Raw genomic sequence first — 24,994 nt, forward strand, 5'->3', positions numbered from 1 at the left:
AACCTGTCACAAAAAGGACATCTGCTCTATTATGGAGTTTGATCAATCTGCTGTCAATCTGGTTCTCAGTGTGGTATGGGAGAGTTCTTATATACCCTTCATTTTCTGGTGATTTATATTTATCAACAAAATTACAACCACCATGATACTGCAGAACTTTATATGCTCATTTTACAATTAAATCTTGAGTAACCCAAAGGAAACAAGACAAATTTTACACCACTTTATGTCTCCTTCATATACTCCAAAAGAGATTTAGTATAACATTAAGACTACTGAAGTTCAGAGGAATGAAACTATTTCTAGTAGCTGGAAAATTATTGAGTTCAGATTGATTTTTTTTATTAGAGACGGTCATCAAAAAACAAACAAAAAAAAATCAATCTGAACCCAAAAAGTTAGATGGCTATGTGGTCAAACTGCCTCAGTGTAATGAATGACCCATTACATGCTCATAGATTAAGGTACAGAGAGGATCCTGTAAAATTGCATTTCAAAAATGTTACTGCTAATTCTACAGATGCGCAAACATGTGCTTGGGTGTCACAGAAATCCTAACTCTGAAGGTTTTTATTCATCTCAGCAACTTACCATGAATAAGGCTAAGATTTTGTCCCCAGTATTTTTAATAAAAAGTCATTAACCAGTCACAGGCAATAAAAAGATTCACAGAAATCCAAGACCTGTCCTCCACAACAAAAAGGGAAGCAGTGGAGTCCCCACAATGCCCATGACAACTGGGGAGCTGGAGGGACCTTCGCTCAGAGCTCACAAAGTCCCCCATGAGCTGCAGAGTACAGGTACCAGCTGCAGTGGTAAGAGCTCCGGAGGGTCCCATCACCCAAGACAGTGGGGGACAGGCAGCAGCTGCCACCCACCAATGGAACCCTACAACTCCAGCTGCCACAGGCTGAAGTCACAGGGATTCCACAACTTCTATGACAAAAATCATAGTCTTAACCATGAACAAGCAAAATATGTAATGGATACTTACATTGTTTCAATGATGTTCCCAACCTTGTGCTGGTAAGCTCTGCGGTGCAAGCAATTCCGTGTATGGAACATGTCATACAGATTTCCGACCTCCTGCATCAAAAGATGAAGTTACCTTTCATTTGTATATTGAAGTCTACTGAGTACTGCACTGAGGGTTCAAAACAGTAACTGTCACTGTTCAGTGTGCATCATACAACAGAATGGGTGCTTTTTGCCATTAAGAAGTCAGGAGCAGCTTCTGCATTTGGATTGGTAATGATGTAGGCCCAGTCTCAGTTTTATTGTGCTTCTTCTACTGTAGCTTCTTCAGTTTTGATTAAAGAAATTGCAAAGCTTTATGCTTTTAAGATGTTCCATGAATTTCTGATATTAGGGTTTTATTTTGTGTAACTTCTCTGGGATCCAACCCATCACAATATCAAACAGGCTTCTCCCCGAGATAGTCTCTCCTGAGCCTGTTAGAACCCTATACCCATGGCCAAACACACATACTTCCGCCTATTCCAGTCTCTGGCTAATACGTGTCTAAACTTCTCTGACCCTGGAAATCACCAAAAATTATTTGGTTTATGAGCTGCTAATCTACCTTTCAGTAATAAAAGCAGACTGATTTTATATACACAATAGTTTGAAATTTAAAGAGGGGATCAAAACTTTTGAATATAAAGGGAGTATGGTTCTGCAACTACCATGTCTATCTGGGCTTCTAAGAATAGCCAGACGTAGGGAAAAACAGCTTGTTAAGTGGTATCAGGAAATTGTGGACCTCAATAAAAATAATATTTAGCATTTTAAGTGTAAAAGTATGCACAGCCCTTGGAGAGCTTAATCTCGTTTCCCCTTGTGAGGAGGATATTCTCTAATTTATAGATTACACTGCAGCAAGAGTGAACTAGTTGTTGAGGGTTACAAAAGGAGTCAGAATTGGACACTTCCACATTTCAAGTCTCATATTCAAAAGCACTAGCTCAAGTTGCCTGCCCCAATATAAAACACAAATAACAGGGTCTTAAAGTATCACCTTCACTCTTATCCATAGGCAAACATTTTACAAAATACTGTGTACGACCTGCACTCATAGATAACCCTTCTTTTGAAGTTGAATTTACTTGGCACTGGTCCTCTGGCAGTAGCCTTCTCGCCCTTCCATATTCCAGATATGTGCCGGAGGGGCCATCAAGAACTAGAAGGGACAGCTCACAGCTGAGACAAAGGAGCCCCTTCTGCTCTGGAACGTATGGGGTGACCAGCAGACAAGGTCAACAGCCAAGTGCCCTCTAAGTTGCATGGTCATGTAGCAGCTTATTAAGTGTCACACTAAGTGCTCAAGATGACATCAGGAAGAGATTCCTATTCCCCTGCCCTAGACCTGCCACGGCCAGGGGAGAGGTGTCCCTACCCAAGCCTGGCCAGACCCGTTGTGGGTGGAGGAGAGGAGCCGCTCTGCAGCCTGGCCCATACCTGCCACAAATGGGAGACAAGTCCCGGGTGCTGCTGCAGGGGGAGAGAGAGTTAGGGGGGAAAGGCCAGCCACATGGCAGCTTGCACCCCAAACCTCTCATTGCCTGCCCTGCACCCCCTGCTGGAGCTCTCCTTCCTGCTGCATGCCAACCCAGAGCCCCAGTTCTGCACCTCCCATCCTTGCCCCATCCCAGAGACTATCCCCCACTGGAGCCCTCACCTTGCCCACACATCTCAATCCTCTGACTCAGCTCTGAGCCCCCTCCCCCACCCATACTCTGAACCAGTCAGCCCCAGCAGCACCACATGATTACATTATATGAACCAATATGGAGGTAGTGTCACACATCACCTCCATACCGATGCACACAAATTTCACCCCACACACACATGGGGGAAAAAAAAAACACACAGAACGCTGGTCAACAGTACAGTACACAAAATGACCAACGCACATACTCTGTGGCCTAAAATCATGCCAGAGCTAAGTTCTGTAGCAAGGCTCCCTGGTTTCCGCAATACTCAGAGATGGCAAACTAAAGTTCCACAGTAGCTTGAGGGATGCTGAAATAGAGGCGTTTGATACATTCAACCTGAAAATTCACACACTTTCAAACCTCGGCAGAATCTGGCATTGAAAATGTGTGGCCAAATCACAGAAACTGCCAGGAAGCTAGAGGCTTAAGAAGATGGGCAACAAATGGCAAAGGTCTTTGGACACCCCAGAATATATCCATACCAAGTTTTGGCACTCAGAAACCAGCTGAGGCGTTTGGCCTTGCCTGTGGACAAAGATGGAAATGACTAAATTTGGTGAGGGAAGGGCTCGAACTACTAGTTCTCCATCCTAGCAATTCAACTGCAATCAGCTGCCACAATATCTTCTGACAATAGATTCAACAAGGGTGGCACGTTAGCTGAATGTTTCTGTTAAAGATATCAGTGAGACAGTTAAAGAGTGAACACTGAACCTCTTCGGAGTTAACATCCATTGATATGAATGGGACATTTCACGTATCTCGGATCTACCGTGCCAGACTGTCTGCAGAATCAAGACAACCCTGCATGGCTACAAAGAGAATGATCCAACAAACCGAACACTCAAAAATTGTGTTTCTAGATGTGCAAACATAGATTCAACAAGTTCTGCAGCAAAGTACATTTCACCAATTACACAGCTCAAGCATGACAGAATACATCTGAGAATAACTAGTTTAAAGGAATTGGTGAGAGAGATTGGAGTGCTTGCTGAATCCCTGACCCTGGAAATATCACCCTTCTGACAAGGCACAAATTTAGCAGAAAAGGGGATGCGTTTCCCAACTACTCTTGTGCACAAAGTTGTGCTGTTTTTAACAATGTTTGGAAAGAGTTAAGAAGAGCAGCAAATGGCTACTAACCTACTCTTTATTGTCAAGATGACCAGTCCTGTGATTTTAATCCCATCTAAAAGCCATCTCACTAACTACTTTCACTGATACCAGAGATAAAGATGGACGGCTGGCAACATGAGAAGGGCAGACCACCCACCCCAATGGCCCTGTTTTTCAGTCAGACCTATTTAAAGTACTGCTACTAGGGTTGTCAATTAATTGCAGTTAACTCATACAAGTAACTAAAAAATAAAAATTGTAATTCATCACAGTTAAACAGTAGAATACCAAATGAAATTTATTATTTTCCCAACATTTTCAACATTATTTCAATTACAATGAAGGACTGAAAATATACAGCGCTCACTTTATATTATTTTAATTACAAATATATGCACTGTGAAAGTGATAAAATGGCATTTTTCCAATTCACCTCATGATTAGCACTGAAGTGTAATCTCTGAATCATGAAAGTTGAATGTCGTTTTTTGCACTCAGAAACAAAACGTAAAACTTCAAAGCCTGCAAGTCCACTCGGACCTACTTTTTCTGCCAACCACAAAGACAAATATGTTTGCACTAATGGCAAATACTGTTGCGTGCCTCCTATTTACAATGTTCACATGGCACTTTTGTAGCCACCGCTGCAAGTTATCTACTACCAGTTACGCTAAAAATTTATATAACCCTTCATGCTTCAGCCACCATTCCAGGGGATGTTTTCATGCTAATGAAGGTTGTTAACAATGCATTAATTAAATCTGTGACTGCACTCTGTGGCCAGGAAAACTGTATGTCTCCTGTTTTATCTGCATTTCACGTTGCAGTAAACTGGATGGTGACCCAGTATGTTAGTTTTAACAACACTTCCATTACAGATTTGACAAAACATGAGACACTAATCTGAGATTTCTAAAAATAGTTACAGCACTCCGTCGAAGCTTAAGCATCTAAAGTCTTGTCCAAAATCTGAAGAGAACAAGGTGCGGCACATGCATTCAAAAGTCTTCAAAGAGGAAGACTGACGAAGAAACTACAGAATCTGGAACGGTGGTTGAAGCATGAAAAAGCACATGAATCTTTAGCATATCTCGGATGTAAAGTATCTTATTATGCTAACCATAACTTTGCCACATGAACATCTGTTCTCACTTTCTGGTGACAATGTAAGTAAGAAACAGGTAGCATTTATCTCCTGCAAATAGCAACCAAACTTTTCTGAAGAATTGGCTGAACAAGGACAACTAGTGGACATAAAAGCTTTAAAGTTTTACATTGTTTTATTTTTAAACACTGGGTGGAAGGGGGCTGCACATAGTTCTACAGTTGTAAATTCAACTTTCACGATAAAGAGGTTGCTCTACAGGACTTCTATGAAGTATACAGAAAAAACAATTTTTAAGGCACAAATATTTTGTAAACAAAAATAAAGTGAGTATTCCACACTTCGTATTCTGCATTGTAACTGAAATCAATATATTTAAAAATATAAAAAAATCCAAAAGTATTTAAATAAATGATATTTTATTTATTGTTTAACAGAGTGATTAATAATAAGACTAATTTTCAATCATTTTACAGCTCTAGCTGCTACTCATCCAGTCCTTTCCCCCCATGGGAGGAGGGGCAATGGCAGCAGCAGCAGCTCCTTCCCCTCCCAGCTTGTGTTACTGCCTGGGGGCAGCGACTACTTCCTCTCAGCTCCCACGGCTGCTAAACCCCCACTACCTAAGATTACAGTTCACCCTTTTTTGGTCCATGGCTTAAAGTGGCCAAAAAATTCAGACTGTGTTATCACTTTGTGAGTCTCATCTCCAGGCCTGTGTGCTCACATCACTCCAAAAGGCTTGGAAAGGAATGGTGGAAGCAACAGAAGAAAGGGGAGGGAATGGGTTGCTCCTTCAATTCCTTGGCCAGCTTCCTTAGGAGCCATCAACTCAGGGATTCTTGCTGCTTTCCTTTCTCCACCATTCTGCTAGCAAACCTACTAGGCTCCCTCATGCAACCCACTTCATGTTTGCATGCCATTAGTTGAGGAGCACTGACCTACTTCACCAGTTAACATAGTCTGGTCTCCCCCAAGCACTTTACCTTGTCACGGGTACAAATATGCTTCTTGTTTTTCACTTCACAGACCCGAGCGAATTTAAGGAAGCGTTTATAATCAAAATTATTCTGGATTCCTAAGTGATGGCAGTCCCTAAAAGTATTCAAGAGAGAATGAGTTAAAAACATTCACAGCGCAATTTTACTTATAGGTAATGGTTTTGTTAGGATTATAGAAGAACTAAAATCAGCAAGGTTTATACCTGGCAAAATAATCCCATTTGTCAACATCGATGCCGTTTCTTTTGTTAGCCACTATCTCATAAAGGAAGCTTTTCTCTTCTGGTCGACCACGGTACGGCCACTGGAAAACCAGAACAGTTTACTCAGAACAGGATAACCCAAGGTCAGTAGCAATTTCAGAATGCAGTCACAGAAATCAGGAATATCTTTTAATTTTGCCCATGACAGTTTGGATAAATATATCAAAACTACTGACTTAATCAAGAAAATCTGATGGAAAAAATCTTTCAGAAATCCAGTTTGTAACATCAGTATCTAGAACTAGTGTTCAGGCAGCAAATCCCTGTAAAATGATTAAACGGACCACAGAAAGCTGGACACAAGAGTGCTCAATTTGCACGTTATACCAGAGTAAGGAAAATCTGCATCTTACTAGACAGATGTTTACAGTGATGGCAGTTTGTGTTCCCGCTGGCTCCTCCACACTCAGAAATAAGCTGCCAACCATAAGAAGGGGAAAGAGGTTCTCTCTGTATCATTCACATGCCAGGAAAGACTATTTTGAAAAATGTGACCCTCTCAGGGCCTCATGCACTTAGGTCAACCATTACCAAGTACCAGAAAAATCAGAGAATGTCAGTATCACACCCCAGCCCATGCTTTATGACAACTAACTTACAAATACAATTACACAGAACTCGAAGACAGTGGACAACGTGCGTCATGTAACATTTTCAAGTTACAAATCCAGTTCCACTGTCTCAGTGGCAGAAGGGCAGGGAGCCTTTCTTCCACTGGGCGCATGTGGCCACCAAAGGTAGGCTTGCCACCATCTGTCCACTCCTGTCCCCACTGGCTGCATCAGAAGGGCTGGAGCCAGCTGCGCTGGGCCCTTTCCTAGCTGTAACTCGGGCAAGCGGCTGTTTTTGGGCTGACTGCACGGGTTCCCTCTGCCCTGTGCTCTCAGCACAGCCCCAGGGAGCTGGCTCTAAACCCCATGCACCGCAACCCCCTCCACTCGGCAGTGGGACCCTACCCTGCCAGCTGCATCACAACCTGGGGTCAGAGGCCCTCACTCTCTGGGGGACTCTGCCACCCACCCTGCCCACCGTCTGGCCATGCTGCAGCACCCAACTTGTTGACAACAAACAAAGCTAATGCCATGCATTGGTTAGCTTTGGCAGCTAGTCTAGGGCTGAGAGGGGTTAAGCCTGGGGATAAGGAGGTGGGATTGCAGAATGGGGGGTAAAGCTTGGGAATAGAGGGGTGAATTTGGGGGCTGAAGGCTGAAGTGGGTAAAGCCTGGAGAAGGGGGGTGGGATTTGGGGGCCAAGGGAGTAGAGCCTGGGAACTGGGGGGCGTGGAGGGTTGATGCGAACATTGCTCCTTCCTGCTTAAGAGCCTATCCCCAGGTGCAGTGATTTCCTTGTCTTTATTTGCTCTTCAATCCGCGGTGAAAGTAACAAACTAACTTGTACAAAGCACTGTGTGCATGCTGTTCTGAAAATAGGGGTTACAAAAAGTATGGTTGGACGTTATTTATTAAGGACTGTCTCATATACATGTGCATTGACGCTCTTGATTTTGTAACTGACTTTGAAAAAATGGCTCTTCTCGCTATTTTGATTCAGATCCCTGGCCATTACTGATACTCAGGAAATTTAATGGTCTGCATGCTCAAGGTAACAATCTGTGGATAGTTTTGTTTCTCCTGTAAGCCTGAACAGTGGTTAGTCCTAGAAAGACATGTGACCATACCACTTGGTACTGGACTCCATCTCGAATCTGGTCTTTTTTCTAAGGGGACGGGCAGCCTAAACAAAGGAGTCCCATCTTGGGAAAGCCTATTTAGGGAATGGAAAGCAATCAGGCGGCTTTTGATATTGCCTTCCCCCTTTAAGGGGATACACATGGAGAAATGTGAAAACAAAGAACTCTGAAAATGCTACATCCCCAGGCCAGAGAGAACAACTGTGTCTTGAAAGATTTTACGTGAACCAAGGACAGGGGTCTGCAACTGAAATAGAGAGAAGAGCCATTTTTTCAAAGTCAGTTACAAAATCAATCCTTCAAGAGCTGCAATGTGTGTGTGAATACAAGACAGTCCTTAATAAATAATGACAAACCACACTGTCACCCCTATTTGAAGAACAGTGCACACATGATGATTTGTACCTGTCAGAAAGTTAAGCTACCTCCATCTCTAGGCTTTGCACACTTCAGCCTCCAAATCCATCCACCTATCACCAGGCTTAACCCGCCATCACCGCCAAACCACCCCCCCCAACACCAGGCTTAACCCCCACCAGCTCCCCACATCCCCAGGATTTACCTGCCTGAGACAACTGCCTCTGTTGCTGCTCCCCCATGCCGCCTGGGTGTTTAAGGTCAGTTTGAAGGGAAGTGATTGATTTCAGCTGGGAGAAGCTGACAGCCCAGGGAGGGAGGTAAACAGCCTGCAGCGCCCTGAGGCAGAAGGAGTCATTGTACCAGGTGTGAACCCTAGGCTTGACTCAACCATGGCAAGCCACATGCTCCAGCCCCACTTGCACTGGTCTGAGTGTGGCAGGAGGCTCAAGCAGCCCTGCACTTTGGACAGCAGCTCCCACTTGACTGGGAGGCAGAGCCATCTTGCCCTCTCTCTGATGGCCAGCAGCTGCCTGGCCTCCTCCTCTTCCCCAGCACGGCTCTGGCAGGGCAGGCTTGGCCGCCTCTCCCCCAGCTCTCCTTCCCCCACATGCAGAGTGCGGCCAGCTGCTGGCTTTTTCTTCTAGAACTCCCTGCCGCCACTGACTCCATGTGTGGCTCTGGAGGCTGCTACCACTTAAACAGAAAAACCCCTAAAACCCGTTTTAACGGTGGGCTTCGCTGAAGTGGTGACAGCTTCCAGAGCCACCATGGAGTTAGCAACAGCAGCGCTTGGAGCTGCAAGTGGCCCCTTAAAGAACTACATGTAGCTCCACAGCCACAGGTTGCTGACCCCTGATCAAGGGCAAGGAATGAAGAACATACTCAAACAATTTCTCTTGGCATTTCAGGCTTAACTGGTGTCTCTTGTTTATTTTGGCTTGCTTACTTACTTTGATTTGTCTGTTACAGCCACTTAAATCCTACTTTAAGCTTCATAAAAACACTCTGTTTATTATCAAGCCCAGCGTAAATAACTGATAACAGGAGAGAACAACAGTACATACCTCTCTGACTGATCAAGGTAAAACGATATGCTCTGTGTAAAACTTTACCTCACTCATTACAAGGACTATTTCCCTTCCCACTCAAACCACTGCAATGCATCATTAAAGACCTGCAACCTATCATAAATCATGATGCCATGCTCCAGAAGGCCCTAGCTGACAGGTATGTTCTTTCCTATAGACAACTTCCCAATCTTATGAGGATTCTCACTAGCAACCACAGGCCATACCACAATAATACCAAGCCTGAAACTTTTCTTTGCCACAGGCATCCTTGCCAACTTTGTCCACATATCTATTATGGAGATACCATCACTGGACGCACCCATGTTAATTACAGAATCACAGGCACATTCTCCTGTTCCTCAACTAACATCATATATGCCATCATGTGGCAACAATGTCCACACACCACGTATATAGGACAGACTGCAAACACTCTTTGACAAAGAATGAATGGACATAGAACAGACATCAAAAAACTCCAAATACACAAACCTGTCAGCCAGCACTTTAATGGAGTGGGCCATTCTGTTAAAGATCTGAAACCTTGTGTTCTACTGAAAAGGGACTTCAACAACTATCTACAGAGGGAATGCTCAAAACTCACATTCATATTCTAAGTTGACACATTAACACGAGGTTTGAACAGCGACAGCAATTACCTGACCCATTATAAGGATTCTTTTACATACTTTGATGTTTTATCTAACTCTTAATTACCCCACCCTACACCTCCCCCCTGCTCTTCTGATTTGCCAACCTTGATAACAAGTGTTGGACCTCTGTGCTTTATATACCGAGTCTCTTCTGGTATGGGTATGGTCTGAAGAAGTGGGTCTGTCCCACAAAAGCTCAACACCTAATAAATTATTTTGTTAGTCTTTAAAGTACTACTTGACTGCTGTGTTGTTTTCCCCTTCTTTGATGCTCATAATTATTTCAGGCAGGACAATTAACATCCCCCTGCCCCTCATGCCCCTGTGCCAGTTTTTACTGCAATTTTTTTTTTTGGGTCCTCTGTACTTGTAAATGTCAGTCTGTATTGGAAATGAGATTGATCTGATGAAGTGGGTCTGTCCCATGAAAGCTCACTGCCAAATAAATCATTTTGTTAGTCTTTAAAGTGCTACATTTCTACTGTTTTGTTTTGTCGGAGTACAGACTAACACAGCTAGCTCTCTTACTATTGCAGAGAGTAAGAAAGCTTTATTTGGGGGTTTGATCCTCTTTGGGGTAGGAATGTAAAATCCCATGTAACTGATTAAATAGAAGGTTTAAACAGTTAACTAATTACGTGGGCGGGGGGAAGGAATGCTTGCTTCTATGGGCAGAGATGCTCCAGCTTAGCATAGAAGACCCAGTACGCTGCAGGTAGAGGATGTTCCATCCCAGCCAAAGCAGCTCCTGTCTATGGCGTGCCACAGGTGGGGTTGGGGCATCGGGGGTAGGGAGAGGGGGAGCATTGCAGCCCAGCTGGGCTGGATTGGCCTCCCCAACCACCCCCTCATCCAGCTGCTATGTCAGGTGGGCCATTGCCCAGCCCCCGCCGGTTAACTGTAACCAGTAAGACTCATCCACTTAGGATGAGGCTTATCCTTAACCATAAACATCCCTACTTTTGGGGCTGTGCTCCTGAGTGCTGTCAGACTTATAATTGAGACCTCCCAGATCTGAGATGATTCAGTGTCTGTATCACTCTGTGGGGTGGAAGAGTTGTTACACCAACTCTGTGCTGTGGCTGGGAGAAATCAAAGCTTCTGTCCCAGCAGGACTGTGCAGTGGGGAGCTCCAGAGGGCAGGTAGGTAGATTCAGAGGCATGACCAGCACACTGGGTAACAACTCGAAGAGGGATACTATGATCCAAGTGGTCATAACCAGTTATTGTACGAAGCATGATCCATGCGTATGAGAGTCTCTTGTGAATTTTACCAAATAGTATCCTTCATGGTGACTTTGAAATTCTATAGAAAGATACTAGAAAAAATAAATGAAACTCACAAATGTTTTGCTTTTATGTTGTCTAGTTATCAGACAGTCTTTTCTATTTAGTACATAAGCTTTGTGGGGCAGGCACCAGCCTGTACACTGCCTAGTACTGAAAGAATCCTAATCTTGATGATGGCCTCTATCAATGACTGTAATACAAATAATCAAATGTAAACTTCAATGTTTGTAATAACAAAACAAACTCTGAATTTTATTTTTTAACAAGATGTCAAAATAGAGCCTCACCATTTGTCATGTGTGTATTTTGTGTAAGCTTCTGTAATTTGCTGCAGTGATTGGAATCTCCTTTACTAAGAGCAGTTTCCCTTTAAAGGTACAAGTATGGTTACAAGACAACCATGCTGATAGTCAGCATGTCTAGGTGCTAGTTTCTGCTCTGCCAATGACAATGAATAACTTTGGGAAAGTCACTCAACACCTGTTCTTCTGGTCTTTCATCAGTATACTAGGATGACACATGGCTGTTTCACTGGGTTAGGAAGCTTACTAATTGTAAATTCTCATTCCTTGCCTAATTTGATCATGTTCTTCCTTCTCTGAATCTCTTCCCTGGCTCCCAATCACTATTTCATCAAGTTTCCTTTTGGTCACCACCTTCAAGAGCATACATAATGCTGACCCCTTGCTCTTGTCAAGCATCCTCCGTGCTGGTACTTCCAGCCTTGTTCACCTTTGGAAATTTTTGCTGAACCACCTCCTTTTGGTTCCCTCAGCATGCTACAACTCTAAGCTCATCAACAAAACCTCTGTCTTGTATTCATGTAAGTCCCCATTAAAGACCCAATTCAACACAGTTGTTCACGATAAGCAAATTTACTTGTATGCAAAAACTGACTAATTTCCTTTTCCAGCAGCTGTTTACTTGTCAGTCTGGCTTTAGATATTCAGTTTCTAGGAGCAATGATTGCATTTTCCAGATCTGAGTGCCTAGCATCAACCAACCGCTAACAACCCATAAACTGCAATGCACTCTGCACTTTGAGATGCTTGGATAAAACAAGCTCAAAGCAATACTGTAACAACTTTTTTACAGTCACCTCCTAATGTAAGTACCTGAAAGTGTCAGAGATACTATGCAGACAGAGCTTAAAATGAGAATAGCAACAAAAACGATATTTTTATTTCACTTAATATGAAGAATATTTAAACTATCTTCCACAGAACCAACAAATTCTCTTACCAAACCCCGATGTGGGGTTGTATCAAGGGGTCCTCCAATTTGTTCTTTGATGAAGTCAATATCTTCTTTCAGGACAAGACCATAATCTTCCATGACTTTTTCTAGCCCATTGGAAGTGATCAGATGTTCAAACATCTGAACAGAAGCAGTTTCATGCTGCAGAAAGTATGTATAAAAAATTACTTTCTCAAAACACACAAGTTGCTACCAGACTCAGCCAAAACAAAATGTCTGAGCTGGGAACAGGTTAAACTTCAAGTACCTGTTCTAGCCACTGACAAGTCTGTCTTTAGGAAATGCAGAAGTTAAGGTTCATCTATGAGTTCACAACTAGTCCACACTGTATGCATATCAAATTTGACTACTGGGAAGGTAAGCATGATTTTAATATCCAGGGGATTTGATGCTGGGAAAGCTATTAAAATAGTTAACTTTGATACTGACCAACTTCATTTATATTTCACAACAAGTGCATTCATCTGATGAGGCGAATTCTAGCCTATGAAAGCTTAAGCCCAAATAAATTTGTTAACCTTTAAGGTGCCCAGGACTCCTCATTGTTTTTGCTGAAACAAGACTGATCACTACTATCCCTCTGAAACATATGTTTTCTTTCTACTTTCCACATACTAACACTGTGAGGACTGCAGCGAAAATAGGGGAACACTTTTGTTACACACTCATCCTGTGTTAAACAAGTACTTGCTAAAAGGAGGGACACACATACCTACCTTTGTTCACTAGATGAGTGAACTCCCCGCCCCAAATATGAGCCTTACCCCAACTCCCCACAGATCTGACCCACTGCAGCCTGACATCCCCCTCCCCTGCAGACCCGACGCAGCCTGACCCCTCCACTGGCCCTGCAGACCTGATCTCCCCATGTCCCCAGCCCCGCAGACTCAACCCCCTCTGCTGGCCCTGCACGCCCAACCGACTAGTCTGACCCCCTCCACCAGCCCTGCAGACTCAACCTGCTGCAGCCTTAACCCCCCTGCTGGCCCCCCAGACCCAACCTGCTGCAGCCTGAAACTCTGCCAGCCCCACAGACCCAACTTTCCATGACCTTAACCCCCCAGCTGCCCCTTGGACCTAACCCGCTGCAGCCTTAAACACCTCCCGCCCATCCCCCAGACCCAACCCACCACCAGTTTTTAACTATCCCTCCAACTCATGGCCCCAAACTGGCCCCAGCCCTTAACCCTCTCCAATCCCCCTCTGCCCCAAACCCAAGATTCACTTGCCTTTCAAAAGCAGTGCCACCTGCTCCCACTCCTTCACTGAGTTAGGAGCACTTGGCACAAAATCAGAGACTTTTACATGCATTTTAATGGGAATTTAGTGTCCCTCTTATGAGTTTACACATGAGAAGAAAAGTGGGAACCAATTGTGCTCATATAGGGAGGGATGAGTGTATTTTTAAAAAGTCCAAATGTTACAAGATATCCTGTGAATGCTTTAAAAATCAAAAATCGAATTTTGACCTCCTTTTACATTTTAATATTAGATTTCTGTTTTAATAATAAATTTAAAATAAGATTGAAAAGAAATAATTAGTGTCAGTTAATGTTCTTATGCCTACAAAATCTGGGGTCATGGAAAAGCTACCCCATAATCATAGAATACTAGGAGTGGAAGGGACCTCGAGAGGCCACCGAGTCCAGCCCCCTGCCCCAATGGCAGGACCAAGTACCATCTAAACCATCCCTGATAGACATCTATCTAACCTGGGGACAACATCAACTTGAAACCAGACAATTTAATCAAATTGACATTTGCCTCTGAACAAAGCATGGCTGGGCCTCTTGGCTCCTGCCTCTGCTAGGTCCACAAAGTCACTCTGAGACTCCATGGTTAATAACCACTGGTGCAGTTTATTCATAGGCTCGCTCCCACCACCATTACACCATGTATAGTTGACCCTTCTCTGTCTGCAGGCAGACGGAATTACAGAGCTACTTGCTGCTTCCCCTCTGTGCCTTTTCTTTTCTGTCCCCTCCTTGGCTTCCTTCTCCTGAGGCTTTTACACAGCCCTAGCCTAGTGAGGCAACAGCTGTTCCTACTTTCTGAATTAGGGCCATGTTACCTCCAGCCAGCTCTAATTTATTAGGAGTTGGCATAAAAAGAGGGCTGAATGAGCAACCCTTTTCTCAGTGCATTGCCACAGCCTTCCTGAGCCTCTCTGAGTCTCTTAGGACTTGGCCAAGTATTCAAGATTTGCTTTTACTTTCCTTTCCTCATCCCCTGTTGTGCAAGAATCAGGGTGGCTGTGCTTAAACAGCTGGGTCTCTGAGCTCTCCCACACACCCATCAGGGACGTGGATGGTGGCAAATGGCTACCTCCACAGCCCATCTTGCCCCAGGCTCACATGCAGAAAGCAGAGTCTGGAATGTGTGCAAAGAAAAGGAAAATTCCTTTTGCTCCTCCCCAGCTTGGATATTAAGAGACAGAATAAAAAGAACAAGGATCTTACCATGACTGGAAGAGAAAGCTTTTTTTTTTTAAACTTAACCAAGGTCAATGTGCTCGTCACCCAGATTAGACCACTGTCTGCTCACCAAAGCAGGCAGTAATGGCTTCCCATATAGTCAAAGGTGAATTACCTTTTCCTGTAAAAAATAATTAAGTGGAGTATTTTGCATGGATATTGTTCTATGTATAAGGTACTTACCTTCCATTTCAGCCCTGGGCGAGCAAGTGGAATAAATCTTCCATCAAACATGTGAGAAAATGGTCCATGACCTTAAAAATAAAGAGTGTACAGGCTAATTTAAACATGTCTGTCAGCAAAAACTTAAGCAGAAATTGTGTGAATCTGTATTCTCTCGTTTCACTGTGCTACTCTTCACAGAATGGGAGAGCAAGAATCAAACAGAATAAGTACACCACACCAATGCAGACATTGGAGTAAGAATGGATATTGCAACCTTACAAGGATTGTTCCTTCAGATAAGATATGAAACAAAAAGTTCTTCTGCCCATCTTCAAATTCTCTCTCTTCCATCCAAGTGGAAATCAAGGACGGGTCAGGAGAACTACAGTGTTCTGACTAATGTCAGCTTCAACACAGTAAGTTCAGATCTAATGTGCAAGAGCTGCACCTGAACTCCAGTACTAGTGACCACTCAGGAGGTGCTCTGTGTCAGCTGTGCAATGGATGAGAAGTGTAAAATTTAAAGTTGTATGAAACACCTGGAAAGTGACAGTATTACTTAGCATTTTCACTTCAAAATGTCACTAGGTGGGTCAGAAGGGAGAGAGTGTATTGTAGCCATGTTGATCCCAGAATATTAAGACGTACGTGTGTGTGTGTGTGTGTGTGTGTGTGTGTGTGTGTGTGTGTGTGTGTGTGTGTGTGTGTGTGTGTGTGTGTGTGTGTGTGTGTGTGTGTGTGTGTGTGTGAGAGAGAGAGAGAGAGAGAGAGAGAGAGAGAGAGATCTTTTATTGTGTCAATATATGTTGGTGAGATCCCCAATCTTTCAAGCTTACACACAGTTCTTCTGCAGGTCATTTTAAAGCTCTGGGTAAGTTTGTCTTGTTCGCCAAGCAGCAGATGGGCAGGGGGTGCCGTGGGTGGCACCTTAGGGTGTTTGCCCTTGTTTTTATAGTTCCAGTCACCCTCTTGAAAAAACATATCCAGCAGAGAATGAAGAGATAAAATATCTATGTGAAAGGATGTACCATCCTGGGTTTTTTCCCCATCTGTTTCAGGTTTCTTAGTTTTCCCCTCTAATTAGAAATCTCTATTTACTGCTTAAATACATATTAAAGCACGCATTCACTCCTTTGTTTAGAACAGATCTATCTGACAATTTCTGCTTGGGCAGGGCGGTGGGATTGGAAACATGCCTTAATAACATCATACAGTTAAATCTTATAACTTCAATGTCATGGTGTATTTCATATTCTTCATGGAAATATGCTTGGGAATATAAATATGCCTAACTGGAATATGCTTTATGCAAAATTCTCTGAATGCATATATTCTATTTGTATGCATCTAGCAATTTCTGTACCTGAAATTAGGAATACCGACTGTAGATTTTTATAGCAGTGTGTTCATTTTGGAAAAAGCCTATTTCCAACCCCATGATGAACAACAATGAAGATGACACACACAGAGCTAACAGCCCATTAGCAAAAGACAGTTAAGTGGGGAGGCAACTGTTTTCCTGCAAATGTGCTACAAAGACATGTGTCCTTGCCACTGTATACTGGAATCCATCTTGAATTTTGTACTTTTCCACAGAGGTGTGGGGAACTGAACACAGGCTTCCTATCCTATTGATATTCTATATACAAAGAAAGTAAATTATGGGGATCTTCAGCTGGCTTTTCAGGTAGCCTCCCCTTCCTAGGAGGAGACAAGAAAACACCCAGAAACAAACAGACTGATGAGTGGAGGAGAACTTTTTGAACAAGGTCAGAAAATAGACCAGCTCTGGCCTGAGAAGAACTTTACCTGAAATAAGAACTAGGATAAGAAATCATGATCTGTAACATTTCTCTTAATGTACTAGGCTTAGCTGGCATATTTTATTTTAGCTTATTAACTTACTTTGATCTGTTTGTCATCACTTGCAACCACAAAAACACTATCTTTCATAGATAATAAAATCACTTTTGTTTATCATTAAACCCAGCATACATAACTGTTACCTGCAGGTGCAAAAAGAGCTATACATATTTCTTTTTAATTCACAAAGAGAGCAAACTTTGTAAGTCTTCTCTGTACAAATCTTTTATAGTGAGTAAGATAGATGTATTTCATGTTTTAGTCCCACTGGAACTGTGCACTTACATGCTGTGTCAAATCTATATGACTGAGTCCTCCCAGAACTGAGCTGATCACAGTCTCTGTGGTGCTCTGCTCAGCTGTGACTTTGCTGGAAGAGACCAGAGGGTCTCTCTCTGCAGCACAGGGAGGTGTGGTGCTCCTGTCATGAAGTGACAGTCTCATGAGGATCTCTGCGACCGAACCACTCACATTGACATATTGTGTTGCAACACATTTTATCAGAACAATATTGAAGCGAATCAGGAGTTTTAAAATCATACCTATGTACCTCATACAAAGACTGTGTAACAGTAGCATGTAAGGGGTAAATATAGGTGTATTACATCCCACCCAGCAACCACTTAAGCTACCAAACAATTACACTAAAGACCTGCTTACCCAAATCATGACAAAGTCCAGCAATCTGAACACAGAGAATATCTCGCTGGTTTATTTCCAACTCTGGCTGCCTTTCGTGTAATGCCCGAACCAGACATCCTGCCAGATAACCTACCCTGTGTTCCATGCAAAAAATATAATAATTTCAGATTTAGTAAACAAACAGGAGAAAATTGCAAATTCAATTCTGCCTTTGCTATTGTAAAAGATAGCTCTAGAGCAGCAGAGAGCAGCAACAGATTTGCTCAAAATCTAAACTTCAGTCCAGCTATGGAAGCTAGCTACCTCTTTTTTTTAAAACCTACACCATGAAAAAAATTAGTATTTGAAAAAACAACCAACAGCTATCACATTGAAGGAGTCCCTCACTCAAATTCCATCCCAGTCTTGTAGGATACACTTTGATTACAGTAATCTTCTATTTGGGCTTTATTCTCCCCTCTTCCCACTGTAATCAGTCAAAATAGCTGCTGCCAAGGTCATTTTCCTTTTGTAATTCTAACTCAAACCCCTTATGCTCATTTCCAAGTCCCTGCACAAGCTTGCTCCTGCTTATCTCTCTGCCCTCATCCTTCCACCCTCAGAGACACTGGAAGTTTTCACACAGAGTCCATCTAATTCAGTACCCTGACAGTGGCAAGTAACCAGATACCTCAGAGGATGCAAAAAGTCACTGAACAACTAGGGAATAACCTGATTATGGAAGTTCCTTCCAAACACAATCAATTATTGATTGGCTTATGAAGCATGAGTTTATATACCTTATTTTGAATCCTGTTTTGTGCAACAGTAGATGTTCTCATTATCCACATGAACACCTAACTATTTTTTAATTCTTCTGACCTCTTGGCCCTCATTACACATTATGGCAATTTGTTTCATAGCTTAATTATGCATTATAAAAGAGTATTTCTATTTCTCAACTTTAAATTTGCCATTAAAACTCACTAAACGACTCTTTACTCTTGTTAGGAAAAAGGGAAAAACTAATGATGATCTTCTTTCTCTACACTTTTAATTATATCCTTTATCATATTCACTCATCTGGAAACCTAGCTGTACCACTGTCCGTGTCACTGTCAGACAAGTACTTCAGAGCCTTTAGCAATTTTTGTTTCCCACCTCTTGAAACAAACTCCAAGTCACTATTCAGACAGTGGGGTATCCTCATTGCTTGAAGTGCAAGTTTTAAGTTCCAACAAGACACTATATGACAGACCAGTCCAACAGTCAGTTCAGCTTAGTGAAAAGGAAGATAACCTTTGGCAGAGAAATCAAAATGGGGGAGATGGATATGCATGAGAATTTTGCCTTACCCCAAGGAATGCTCAAACCGGTTGTGCGAGGCTCCTGGGAAAACATAGTAAGTACCTCCCAGCTGTTTAATATATCGCAGACGCTGAAACTGAGGCGTATCAATTATTCGAACGAGGAGAGGATGTATGTCAATATGGCCATGAATAGGATCATTAAAAACCTAGAAAACGTCAAACATCATTAAAACTAAGGTTTAAAAATATGACCTACTAGCAGATATACCCGGCATTGATCAGATCTGGGGGGAAGAAGGTGAGGGGCGGCTCATGACAGCCCTGAGGCCAGCTGGAGTCCAGGGGGACCTGCACTGCCTCACCATGGCCAGTGACTCCTACCCAGAAGGCTGGGGCTATGCTGCCCCACCAGGGGCTCCTCCCAGGAGGTGGAAGGAATGTGGAGAGGTAGCACAACTACAGGGGCCATGTTGGCTGGCCACAGCCAGCAGCTGCTTTCCCAGGACAGCTGGGGCTGCGCTGCCCTGCTGACTCCCAGGTCCAGCGCTGGGGCCAAGAAGAGAGTTGTTTGGACTGAGGCTTTGGGGCAGGAGGTCCCACTTACTTCAGGCTGGTGGCCTACAACACGCAAAACCCTGCCCCCAACTAGCCAGTCTCTTACAAGTGCAGTATAACTGTTCCCTGCACTCGCTGCCCCGCTCTGGTCACATCAGAGTATAACTGTCCCTGCTATCAGAGCCCTCCATTACTGTTTAATGAGAAATGGTTAGATTCCAGGCAAATCCCGTTGTACTGGCACAACTAAACCCTGACCTTGCTTTAAGGTATGATAAGCGGAAGCTGAATAGTGAACTTAGGTGATCCTAAATCTGTTGATTAGGAAGCATTCTTGAACAGACTCACAGACAGACGCACATTTACAAAAGATATAGTAGACAAAAGGGAAAAGGATTGCCTTTCTCCTCTTAAAAAATTAGAATTCAGTTCCTGCTATGCTGGAAAATGCCATAGTATTAGAGAACACTAACGTTAAGACATTAAAAAAGTTAGAGCTAAAAGCTAAGAATGTAAGGGATTTCCAGCCAACCAGCTTAAAACCTTGCTTCTGTTGACTCCTATTTAACACAAATTCCTAACACATGGGAAAAAAGGTTGTATTTACTATAGAGTCAACGCACCTATTCCTGTGATGGGCAACTTACAGCCCTCAGAGGTTCTGCGTGTAGGCCACAAGACATTTTGTTTATCATTGCCCACATGTAAGTTTGCTAGATTCCACAGGTTTTTGCCTACCAGTGTGACTGAAGTGATACGAAGGTAAAGCAAGAGTATGTGAAGTGAAGGGTGTGCTGACTGCACACAACACTGACTGTACCAGCTGTGCACTCCCTCTGCATCCAATCAAAGCACTGCTATGCCTCAACCAGCAACTCCTGCAAATTCTATGTACTAAAGCACAGTGAGCAAAACTGCCCTATCTCGGAAGCCTGTCTTGGTTATAATAATCTTGCGGCCCACCAACATAGAGGGCCACTCATGAAGCCCACTCGTCAGCTTAGTTTCCCATCACTGACCTACTCTGTCAATTCAGGTAAGAGCCCACAATATACATTTGAGACAAGAATCCACCACCAATGCCTGGAAATAGCAGACCTGGCACTATTTGCATGTCAAAAGGCAAGCAAATTTAGGAAGGACAAGCAGCAAGGAATTCAGGTTTCCTTTCTGTAATAGAAAGCTGTAAAAAATGTTGCTACTAGTTAAGCTTCTTGTAGGTCACCTTTAAGTAAAATTATTCCTTTTAAAAACATTGGGGTTATGGCCTAAAATACAGAAATTTAAACACTTTGTAAATCTGGGCATTCAGTCTAGCATGAAAGCACAAGGGAAAGAATTAGGAATATTTAAGTAAAGCTAAGTGAAGCAACAAAAATTTAATTTCAGTATCTCCATACAACCACCCTTTTAATATTCATGCTTTTTTTCTAGATGTGCCTTTTATAATGGCACAAATTGGGGATCGACAGGTGCAAGAAGCTATTTCATCTATTGGAAAGGAGTCAACTGCACGGTATCATCAAAAGTACAGCAACGTGCCCAGAAGCATTAAACAGAACTGCTATTTTTATCTCCCTCTGCCTATATCACAAATAATGTTATTTCAACAATATGGTAACTTGAGATTCTTTCCACAAATATACTTGAAACAGTGTTCAAATGTAACTGGAGGGAGACAAAAAAAAACCCAATAAGCCCCATCTTCGAAGCAGAAATAAAATACTAAGAGCTTAGATCAATGGTGGGCAACTTGTGGCCCACAGACCCCTGCACCTCCTTGCTTCTCTTCCTCCTTCCCAGCACTTTCAGAGTCACTAATTACCTGATTCATGGTCCATCACCCTCCTGCCCTTCCACTCCCAAAGCTGGAACACCACCAGCTCTGGGAGGGGATGAGGAAGAGCAGGAACAGAGCATGAATCAGAGGATTCACAGCTCTGAAAGTGCTGGGGGGTTGGGCAGGAAAAGATAAGTGCTCTAGTGTGAGAGAGGTGCCTGGGGGAGGGAAGCAGACTGAGGAGGGGAGGGTGCGAAAGGCCACAGAATGGACAGCAGGGTGTTGTGACCCACTGAGGAGGAGGACGACAGTTGCCCATCACAGGTTAAATCCTGGCTCGAGACCAACATGATATTATTCTTACCTTCATTACATCAGCATGATTTTGTTCTAGCTTTTGCAGACAGGCAAGCAATTTCAGTCTCAAGTCCAAGGGTCTGGAAATATCAAGGTTAGAAAATTACTGTAAACTGAAACGCAAAATAAGTAGGACTGTCAGATGATTAAAAATTAACTGTGATTAATCACAGTGTCTTAAATAATAAAAGAATACCATTTACAGTAAAAGCACTGATATCCGGCATTCAATTAACTAGCATTTCTGGTATCTCAAAACACAATATTCAGTCTAATAACTGGGACTAGTATTCTGTCTTCGAGGTCATGCAGTTTACACATTTGGCACTCTTATGCAAGAGAGACAGAAGACAAGAAACCAAGCCGATACTGGAATTTATTCAAAAAGCAGCTTCCAGGGTATGTCATGGGGCCATTACACATTCAGCTCAATCTTCCATGCTTTCTACATCTATAATAATTGATGTTGATAATGATGACCCTGAGGCAGTACATGGTCCTGAAGTGCATTCAGAATCAGAGAACACAAATTATACTGAGCATAATTTAAACTTTAAATTTAGTGTATTCATACTGAGCTAAAGTAACAGAGGAAGACGTGCTAGTCTATACACTATCAAAACAAAAAGCAGTCAAATAGCACTTTAAAGACTAGCAAAATAGTTTATTAGGTGAGCTTTCGTGGGACAGACCCACTTCTTCAGACCATAGCCAGACCAGAACAGACTCAATATTTAAGACACAGAGAACCAAAAACAGTAAGCAAGGAGGACAAATCAGAAAAAGATAATCAAGGTGAGCAAATCAGAGAGTGGAGGGGTGGGGTGGCGGGAGGGGGGGAAGGTCAAGAATTAGATTGAGCCAAGTATGCAGATGAGCCCCTATAGTGACTCAGAAAGTCACTATATCATTTATCTATATCTATATAGATATAGATATATCTAGATCATACTGATCTAGAGACACACCAGGTGCTGCCCATAATAATATGTAGCATCGAAAGATATTCTACTGTACAGAATACTTTACCTGTTTCCACCTAAGTGCGTCAAGAAACCAACGCACTCTGCAGTGCAGTGGTGCTACCGGATTAGTGAGTACAGTAGACTCCCAGCTTAGGCAGGGGTTGTGTTCTGCAACTCCCACATAAGTCAAATTTCAGGCAACTGGGAGGAGTCAGGAAACTAATCAGGGCAGCAGGCCTGATTCCCCACTCCCTTTTACTCCCTGGAGCCTGGCAAGTGACTAGGGCTCGTACACTGGTCAGTTTCCCTGCTCCTGTCAGGAGGAGCAGCTGACAGCCCGAGTCTCTGCTGCTGTCCCAGACAGAAGTGAGGAAACCACTCCTATCAGGGGTGGATAGAGTCAGGCTGCCACCCCTGATTTGAGTGGTTTCTCTCTTTCTCCTGTCAGTGGCGGCATCTTGGTGGGAAGACTGCAGAGGGTGAGGGGGGTATGAGAGTGCAGGGTGGGGAGAGAAGAAAGCATGCAGAGCTGCTACCTCTCCCTGCAAGGGAATCACAAAGACTCAGGGGCTTTAGCACTGGCTCCCCACTGTGTCTCCCCCTTCTCTCTCCCCCCCCGCAGCAGGGGAACTGTTCCAATCACATGTGAAGGAATCAAGGCTTGCAGACTCACCACAAGGCTGGAGCACCAGCTCACTCCACTGTGGGTGGGGAGGAGTCCCATGCCTTGTGGGCCAGATAAAGGCAAGTCAGGGGCCAGATCCAGCCCACAGGCCATAGATTCCCCGTCCCTTCATTTTTCTTCAAGAGGCCTTCATATATTCCCATTTGGGGGAGTATGATGAGTAACAAAATCCCCAGGAAGGTGGGTTGAAGTACAGCAGAACTATGAGAAAAATCAGCTCTGGATGCCAGATCAACTGTGAATAGGAGTGACTGATCTTGCCCTCCCAAACGAAGTCTTAGTGAAGGAAATTTTTTTTCCAGACACACATATCTGTAGCATTAGTCATACAATATGAAGTGAAGATAACTTAAGAGCAAGCTACTGATTGGCCTTTGGGCTGAATGAGGCCTGCAAAGTCCGGGAAGGCAAAGCTTTGTCAGATCGCAAGAACTGTGAGACACACAGTGTGATAAGTGGACAACCTTTGGATCTTCATGGATTAATTCCTTGGTCAAGCTCCCTTTCTCCAAGGGATGGAGTCACCTAAACATAAGCTTTGGCCTGTGTCAAAAATTATGACAAAGCTCTCTGACTGTGCAAAAGTATAATACCTGTCTACCTGAACATAAAGAACATTCAGAAACACAGTATCAGAGAGACAGCCATGTTAGTCTGTATCTTTGAGAACAACAAGAAGTCGTGTGGCACCTTATAGACTAACAGATATTATGGAGCATAAGCTTTCGTGGGCAAAGACCCGCTTCATCAGATGCATGAGTGGGGTGGGTGGGGGGTTTCCAGAGGAGTATTTAAAGAGGGGAGTCCCAGTAAAAGGGAGGGCCAGAGCTGACAAAGTCTATTCAGTCAGGGTGGAACCAGCCCATTATCTGTAGTATTGATCAAGAGGAGAAAACCAGCTAATGCTACCAACCACCACCTAAACAGCAAAGCTCAGCATTCTAATTTATTTATTAATGAAGCTGATGTAAATAGGACTATTAGTGACTTTAAAAAGTACCACCGGCACTCAGACCATGCATATATGTCAAAAGGTCAAATTTCAGCACTCTGACCCAGGGGACAGCAACTTTTCTGAGGCAAACAATAGCACTTAACTCGTTAGCCATTTTAATGAAGGTCCAATAGCCTGGCCCTACTGCCTGATCCCACTGCAGCCCTGGGCTCCCGCCACAGTTGTGATGTCTTGCCACCTGCCCCTATGCTGCTGGGGTTACTCCAGACCAGCATGGCTAGCTGCTGCCAGAGTCCAGGTAATCAGTTACCAAACTTGTAAGCCTTGTGGTGACCAGTTAGCAGTTTTACATCCCTATTTTCTTGAGTAGTAGCAGTTAATTCAAACCCCATCGTTTTTAATTTGTGCAGTTGGGATTATGTTTTCCTATGTACATTACGCTGCATTTATCAACACTGAATTTCATCTGCCATTTGCTTACCCAACCAACAAGTTCTGAGAGAATCTTTTGTAGCACTTTGCAGTCTCAGTAGACCTAAACTATCTTGAATAATTTTGTATTATTTGCAAATTTCATCACCTCACTGTTTAACCCCTTCTTCTTTGGGGTGGGGGAGGGATAGCTCAGTGATTTGAGCATTGGCCTGCTAGCTAAACCCGGGGCTGTGAGCTCAATCCTTGAGGAGGCCATTTAGGGACTGGGCAAACAGATGTGAGGGATGGTTCTTGGTCCTGCCAAGAGGGC

General features: G+C 43.3%; 1 protein-coding gene across 3 annotated transcripts in view; it reads right to left on the reverse strand.

Annotated features, from left to right (window-relative positions):
- Window positions 1-24,994, reverse strand: part of SAMHD1 (SAM and HD domain containing deoxynucleoside triphosphate triphosphohydrolase 1) — a 54,612-nt gene that overhangs the window by 24,062 nt on the left and 5,556 nt on the right. For all 3 annotated transcript variants that reach the window (XM_075011689.1, XM_075011688.1, XM_075011690.1), the window contains exons 3-10: window positions 21,652-21,724; window positions 18,998-19,158; window positions 17,682-17,797; window positions 15,177-15,247; window positions 12,505-12,660; window positions 6,140-6,240; window positions 5,922-6,030; window positions 995-1,086 (exon numbers count right to left, since the gene is read on the reverse strand). In XM_075011689.1, the coding sequence (XP_074867790.1) occupies window positions 995-1,086; window positions 5,922-6,030; window positions 6,140-6,240; window positions 12,505-12,660; window positions 15,177-15,247; window positions 17,682-17,797; window positions 18,998-19,158; window positions 21,652-21,724 (879 nt within the window). The remainder of the gene's footprint in view (window positions 1-994; window positions 1,087-5,921; window positions 6,031-6,139; window positions 6,241-12,504; window positions 12,661-15,176; window positions 15,248-17,681; window positions 17,798-18,997; window positions 19,159-21,651; window positions 21,725-24,994) is intronic.

This window comes from Carettochelys insculpta, chromosome 17, assembly GCF_033958435.1.
Source record: "Carettochelys insculpta isolate YL-2023 chromosome 17, ASM3395843v1, whole genome shotgun sequence".
Classification (NCBI taxonomy): Eukaryota; Metazoa; Chordata; order Testudines; family Carettochelyidae; genus Carettochelys; species Carettochelys insculpta.